The following is a 7938-nucleotide window of genomic DNA, read 5'->3' as shown; positions in this document are numbered from 1 at the left end:
CAAAACTAAACTTCCTGCTGAATCGAACATATATAGATGAGTGAATCAACAAGAAAACTCAAAAAATAATTGAAATAAGCAACATGACATAGAAAAGTAAAAGATCCAAAGAATATATATACCGCTTATCAGGAAAACTAATACTTAATTAATTATAACTTATCATCATGGCTTTCATGGGCTTTTGCTTAGAAAATGAGAAAAACCATAACAGAAATGCCATAGTGAATGGAAACTAAGAAGTTCAGTAACGATATCACTTTCCGTATTTGCAACAAATATATTGGGTTATTCATGGTTTGCATTATATAGATTGGACTATCATAATGATTTGTTGGGCTAAACCTTACTGCACTTTAAATTGCATTCTAAAAAGTTCAATTTGAAATTCATAATTGGCTAAATTATTAAATTATGGTATAGGTCCTTTAATTTGCTCTTCTAATTATTAAATGATTTAATTGGATTATCTAATTATTTAAAATGGTTCAATTTGATTCTTTCCAATTAAGTATTAATGTTAACCGTACAATCTAACGTGACAAATGATGTATCATTTTTTTAATAGATGATATATTAATAATGCTTGTACTTAATTTACGGAAAAAGCACAATTGAATTATTTTAAATAATTAGAGGATTCAATTGAACCCCTTAATAATTAGAAGACCTAATTAAACATTAAAAATAAATTAGAAGACCTAAACAATAATTTAACCTTCATAATTATATTTTGGGATGAATTTTTGGAATACAATGGAAAGTGTAAGAGTAATGGTGGGGCAGGAAACGACACCCAATTTGTAGTCACCAGCTCAAGTAGGATTTGAACACAAAATCATTTCATTACCTTGAAAGAAATCGTGAACGGTGATTGTCTTTTGCAACTTCTTTTTCTCAAAACACCCTCTATCACTATTTATTTTCATATTCCAAATTCTGAAATGTATAAAATAATTATGTTAATTAAGTTTTTAGTCTTTTAAATTTTTTAGATTCTAATTTGTAATCCCTCAAAAAATTTTGACAAAATTTAGTCCTCCATTAATTTTTTGTCAATATTTTTAGTCTCTCAATTTTTTCCCATTTTTAGTCCCTTAGTGTAAAAATTAATTTCTAGAATGTAAAAAAAGATGTATTAAAGAAAAAAGGTTGCGAAAAGAACCCCCGTGATATAAATGGATTGTGTTTTTCATTTGTAGGAAATTGATTGAGCTGGGTTCAGAGTTTCTGATGTTTCTTATCGGGCCGTTTGAAAGCACTGTACAAGATTGAAAATTGATATTTTCATCATATGTTATGTTAAGTTCACACACCCCCGTTGTGCATTTTTTTTTTATACAAAAAATACCTCTGACAGAAATACTTTTTATTTTTTTGAGGAGAAACAGAAATGCTTCTTTTTAAGACAAATACAGAGCGAAAACATATTTTCATTTCATCATAAGGTGTGCAAGCATAATATACAAAATGGAAACACATAAATTTTCTATTTCTTTTATTGAATTTAACTTCAATATATTGTAAGTATAAAACTTTTTATATTATTAATTTATCAGAAATTATGATAAGTATAATGTTTAAGATAACTATTGTTTTTTTAGAAGAGATAATTATTGTTAAAATTAACAAAATAATCATATTCAAATTTACATACACTATATACTCCTTTCATTTCCCATGTATCACATGTACCCTTACATCCAAAATCCCGGGACTACGTACTACATACACTATCTTTAATCTTGGACAATAGTCGAATTAATTATTCCCAAGATTTGATAGGATTAACATAGTAACTGAGATGTAATGCACTAATGCATGGTTGCTTGTTGCCCTTTCAGTGCTTGTATATTGATCTGTACCATGCGATGATATATAAATGAAACTTGATTGATCGAAAATTTAACCTTATGTTTAACCTTGATTTCCAATGTTCGTAGTTCGCTCAATCAGACCTGTTAAGGGATGTCAAGTTAGAAGTCAAATTATGTATTGATCTGAAATTGTTTGCAAAATTTTATTTTCTAGAATTTTTTCATACGTGGCATGAAGATCAACTGGGAATATTTATATTCTTTTCAGTCATACTATAATACTATTAGACTGCGTCTGAGAGTTAGGTAGTGTTGGACAACTTCTTTTTAGTTTCTAGTTTAAACAAAATCCTAAAAAGTTTATGAAGAACAAAAGTAATTTTTTAATATAAAGAAAATATAAAAATTAAGCTTTTACATGAAGTCTTGAACTAATTTTATTAATAGTTTTCCGTGTCCAAAACTCAATAATATATTATCCAATTATTTATATATTTTCCGTGAATTTTTCCTATCAAATTTTGGGTAAGATCGGACGGGTATTCACAAGTTTAATTTTTATTGCCATGTGTAAACAATAACATTGATGCACTTGTTGTTCTGTAGTATCCGAAAGTATTAAAATTACTAAATAGTTTTAACCTAAATTTAAAAAATTCAAATTCTAATTTCAAATTAATTTCAATTAAGACCCACAAAAGTCAAAACGTCACCTTAATGTCGGCAATAGCTTATTAATGTCGACAATTTGGGGACAGATTATTTGAATCCATCAACAACGACCTTAACGATGAAATCAATTAATATAAGGCAAGTTCATGCATATTGGTTAGTGGTGTATTAATGTAAGAGACGGTTAACGTATCTTGAATAAATGTCATGCGTTATATTTTGGGCCATGGCTTGTAAGGAACTACACTGTTGTGCCATATACGGCAAAGAAAAAACTGTTGAAGCCTTACGGTATTGGCATTAGTCTTTGGATTCCTATGACATGACACGGTTAAGCTTATATATGGACCATGGTGGTGGGGTTGGTGCGTGACTCTGAAAATCACAACGGGTGCTCCGTGCGTTGCAATAAACAGTACGGTTAATTAGACCCACTTCAGAGAGATTTGCAAGAATCAAAGTAGCTATAGTAGTGTTGCTGTCTCTATACTAAATGGTGTCTCACACATGTTGGTGGTGCCATTCAATACTCAGGTTCATCTGGTCCACTGTCTACATCACAAATAGGCTATCTGAATTCACAATCAGGGTCTTTCTTCTTCTTCTTTTTTTATTAGTATTTTTTTTGTTTGATGGTGGTGGTGTCTTTACTAAGCAAACAACACCGGAAAGAGATCATCCGAAGAACATTTATACATGCGTTTGGAAAGCAGAATTTCTTTTTGGTCACTGGGTGATCAAGAGAAGCATCATCATCCGTGAAAATCCTACTATTATTATTACAAAAATGAAATTCAAAACACAAAGAAAATCATCATTTTTCCTATAATAATAGCATGGAGAAAACTTAGCAATTGGTCCCTTTAGGAGTGTTTTTGGTGTTATTTTTCAATCAGAATTGAAATTTTACCTCAATGATTTTGCATCATGATTTAATAGAAACCTTTATTACATGAATTACTAAGATTGAAACTCCAATTCTGATAGAAGAATAACACCGAAAGCAGCCGTGCAACAGTATATCTAATTTTTGTCCTGGTAGCATAGGAATTATGAAGCTAAAAGATTTCAATTAAGACCAATTCATTCTAGCTTGATTATTTATTAGCATATACAACACTGTCGCTGCTTTTGATGATTTATCAGAAAATTCAGAACAATTACAACAAAGAGAGAGGGGGGGGGGGGGGGGGGGGGTCATAACTAACAACATATCTCAAAATATATATGGGATTTGAATGAAATCATCCACCGTTTCATGTCTGGTGAATGATGATTGAGACGAAGAGGTGTGACAGAAGTTGTCATTATTGAAATTATCAGCACAAGTGAAAAAATCAGGGAAGGGTGGCAAACTAACATGGCCATTAATCAAGGCATCAGAAGTGGTGGTAGTAGCAGTAGCAGTAGTAGCAGCAGCAGTATAACGAGCAAGACGGTCCTTAGCAATGGCAAGGTCATGTTGAAGCTCCACCATCTTCCTTTGCAGCAGAGCTATGGCACCAATGCATCCATAAACCGGGTCCCGAAGCCGTGCTTCCGCCTCATAAGCAAGCGAATTCACCGTATCCTCTCTCTGTTCCTCAGGAACCTCAACGAGGATCTTGCTCACATTGCTTGCCCCGAACACCTTGTGCACCTTGGCGAATTTCTTGCACTCGTCAGAGCGAAAGTAAGGTGCAAATATGCAATTGGGTATGCACCTTCTCTTCAAGAACTTGCAAGCTGCACAAGAAGAGCTTGAACGTGGCTCATAACCCTTCATAGCTCTTTCAGTTCTCTCAATTTTCACTTTACTATAGTGTTTGCACTTATAAGTGTATGGTTCTCTCGATAGGTATTTTACTCAATCGCTATTTAAGGGCTTCCACGTTTCCTTGCCTATTAGCTCAGCTAGGTCGCAGGTTAGGGACTTACATGGGCCAATGCTGTCTTTTTACTGCATTTATTTTATGTTATTTGCTTCTGATAAAAAAAATATTATTTAGGTTTTCTCTAGCTAGTATAGTAGTATATTTAATTTGCCATCTATACCATTCATTCAAATTGGGAGTGCAAAAGTAGGTCCAAATAATTGATTCATGTGGACAATGGGTGGTATGAATTGGTAGTTTTCAAGTAAGATATGATAATTGGTGAATAAAGATGGCCGGGGATATTTTGATTGCTTGAAGAAAAGAAATATTCTCAATAAAAGCAAAATTATCCCCTTGGCAGTGAGAGGTATGGTCACTAGAAGGAAACCAATAAGATCGAATTGAGTACTTTAGATGTAGTTGGAATCTTCAGGTACAGCATAGTGGAGCCAAAAATAAAGCTAGTGAATTGTTGTTTTTATGCTTTCTATATCATTCGATATTTCGTTTTTTCCGTTATTATTTTTGCAATTCTAGTTGCTTTCTAACAAACTGAAACGGGATGTTTAAGGTGAAGAAGCTATAGGCCTATAGCACATGGAAACAAAATGAGTGCGTGTCAAATTTTAACCACATTAAATTAAACATCTTCTGGTTGGACTTGCACAGTAACCTAACATGGTTCCCCCCCTTTTTTTAAAAGAAGAAACACAAGGGTGCGACTGTGTTAGGGGTGTATTATTTTTTTAAAAAAATTTACAAAATTAGTTAAATATTCCTGCTAATTCTATGGGAATTAAATATACACCATGCACACATGAAAAATCTTTTTATGGAGGAATTTAAATAAGTATATTTAATATATAAAAGAGGCTATTCTTAACCATATATAAAAGCAAAACCAGGAGCTAATCATGAACTGATTGATTTCCATTTCGGCAAGCAATAAGGCCAAACCTGACTTTATTATTAGATTAATAATTATTCGATCAAGGAATCCATAGATTCAAAAGTTCAACTTCATAATAAAGATTCAAGAGGAAAAATAAAAGAAATCTTTTTGTTTATCCTAAGTAATTCCGTAGTCTACAAAAACTGGTACCAGTCAAGAAAACATTGATGATATACTATAAATTTGATATTATTTTATCTTTTGGAGGCCACCTCACGCTGAAATTGATGCTTACACCGATAAGGATTAAAACATTAAATATTTTATCATTATCACTAGATAAAGAAGACATTAAACTGTATTAAGAAATACCATATTCGAAGGTTCAACCTAGTCGTAAATGTCCTATAACGACTTTCTATCATTGCATATTACTGTGGGGGTGCAACTGTAAAGATTTCCTATCTCATTATAGAATCTAATATAATAATTGTAGATTGCATTGTTAGGTGGACTGATCATAGCCCAGAATTTGGAGGGACTTGCATAATTTGGTGAAACCAATCTCTTGGTTCTCTGACTGTATTTTCACACAATTTAAAATTGTTAAAATTAGAGTTTATATTTTATGCATTGTTAGGCAAAACAATTACGATGTTAACCAATAAAAATAGGTGATTGTTGTTAAAGTCAAGAAACTTATTCAACATGTTAATTGATGATCGAATGATAATTTTTTTTTTATACTGCTGGGTCATCTCTAATGTTGTTATTTACGAGACTTGTTTTCAAGTTAAGCCGCTTAAGGTGATTGTTTTAATATAATAACGATTAAAAATTATCATAAAATAATATTTTTTTTCCAAATAATTTTTGCATATAATTATCATAGGGATAGTTTTTAGTCCTCATAATAATATTTAAATTTTTTATAAATTAGAAGGAAAGACGAGTAAAGTGTGTATCAAGTCAATTAATTTGAGCATATGAACAAACTAATTTAATCAAATATTATTAACTTTATTTTTTATTTTGTTAAAAGAAGGAGTCAAAGAACTTAAGATTCAGGTTTGGTAAACATTAAAAAGATTTAAATTGACAGAACAAACTATTGACATTAGACTTTAATTTAAAATATTAATATTTAGATTTATGAATCTTATTCTCAACTGATGAGGTGTTAAATCTTCTCCTTCTTATTTAATGTGAGACCTAATCTCATACTCATACTCTAATATTTTATTTAAATTAAACATAATTAGTTTAGATTTCATTTAACCTTAAATCAAGTCAATTCATGAAGATTCTGAGGGAAATCTTCTAAGCTGTATCACATACTGTTTAGAAAAAAAGAAAAAAAAGAAAAATGAAGGTAACTTTGTTTTTATGATTTTTTGATTAGGTGTGGAAGTGGGACATGATAAAATGGGGAGGATAAGTGTCACCTCAAACTCAAAGTGATGGTGGTAGAGAGGGGAAAGGGATGGAAGATGATAATGCACCCACCCTCCAATTTCTAAGACCCCAACCCAAGAGCCCACTTGTTTAATGCGCGTCGTTTTCCCATAAAACAAACAATGGACAATGGGGTGTGGGGGGAAGGAACCTTCCATGCCAGCCGTTGGATCAAGATCGACGGTGGGTAACACTCACGCGAAGGAGTGGATCGCGGAACTACGGATAATAGCTTCCGCAAAATGGGCCGGCCCAGGAATGATTGGAGATGAAGATGAGTCCCACTTCCCCCTCTCTCTTTTTTTTTTTTTTTTTTTTTTTTTTTCATTTTAATGCACATTCGGAGACAAAACAAATATGAATTCATATTTTCTGATACTCTGTACCATGCTGGACCTAGCTTGACTCGGTCAAAAGCTTGTGAGCGGCAATGTATCATAGTCCCTTCTCTCTATTATTTATATTTGAGGAAACCCCAATTTCATTTCTAAATTATTATTCTCTTTTTTAAATAGTTTTTAAAGTAAGAAAATTATATAAACAGTCTCAAATATTAAAATCATAACGAGTAGTCCTCTAATTATTTAAAAATTATCAATTTAAAACATATCAACTCAAGGATTAAAATGATGGATATTTAATACTTGAAGGATTATGTATATAATTTTATTACTCTAGGAACTAAATAAGAGAGAGGGTAATACTTGAAAGACTAAATCAGTTGTTTATTCCTTATTTTTCTTTGGTGTATATATATATATATATATATATATATATAAAATCTTGTTTAAATTAGATAAGATTATTATAAATAATATTTAAAAAAAAATATTTAATATAATTACATATTTAAGGTTCTAATATAAGATAACTAATTAATAAGAAACGACACCATTAATCGACACGTTAGATGTTAGGCGGTGTCTCTATTGTTCATTTTGTTTTATTGAAATTGAATCATTCTTTTTTAGTTATGAAAAATAAAAAAAAGGGGATTAATCTTTCTTTAAAGAGAAAATCAGAAAATATGTTGATTGGGGGAAGGAGCATCTTTCTGTTGTGTTCAATAAGTGAAGGAAAAACATAACAGCCAAAGACGAGGTAGGGGGTGGTACTAACCCAGACCAATTACCGTTTACTATAGGTAGGCCGAATATCTCTCTTGCTACAAAAATAATACAGTGTTGTGCTGCTTCTTGGTTCAGAAATCACAAGTGCTACTACTCGATAAAGTGAAACCAAAAAA

At 31.5% G+C, this 7938-nt stretch overlaps 1 protein-coding gene across 1 annotated transcript; it reads right to left on the bottom strand.

Moving 5' to 3' along the window:
- Window positions 1-3393: 3393 nt before the first annotated feature.
- Window positions 3394-4394, bottom strand: LOC114384262 (LOB domain-containing protein 21-like). The gene has a single exon (XM_028343921.1). It carries the CDS (start codon window positions 4252-4254, stop codon window positions 3706-3708), a length of 549 nt encoding a protein of 182 aa, XP_028199722.1. The 5' UTR covers window positions 4255-4394; the 3' UTR covers window positions 3394-3705.
- Between the last annotated feature and the right edge of the window lie 3544 nt (window positions 4395-7938).

The sequence above is a fragment of the Glycine soja genome, chromosome 14 (genome assembly GCF_004193775.1).
Source record: "Glycine soja cultivar W05 chromosome 14, ASM419377v2, whole genome shotgun sequence".
NCBI lineage: Eukaryota > Viridiplantae > Streptophyta > Magnoliopsida > Fabales > Fabaceae > Glycine > Glycine soja.
The sequence above is the reverse complement of the archived record's forward strand: the minus strand, read 5'-3'. Positions and strand labels throughout refer to the sequence as shown.

Excerpts from the sequence above, each read along its gene's own strand:
- LOC114384262 (XM_028343921.1), bottom strand. The coding sequence starts at position 4,254 with ATGAAGGGTTATGAGCCACGTTCAAGCTCTTCTTGTGCAGCTTGCAAG.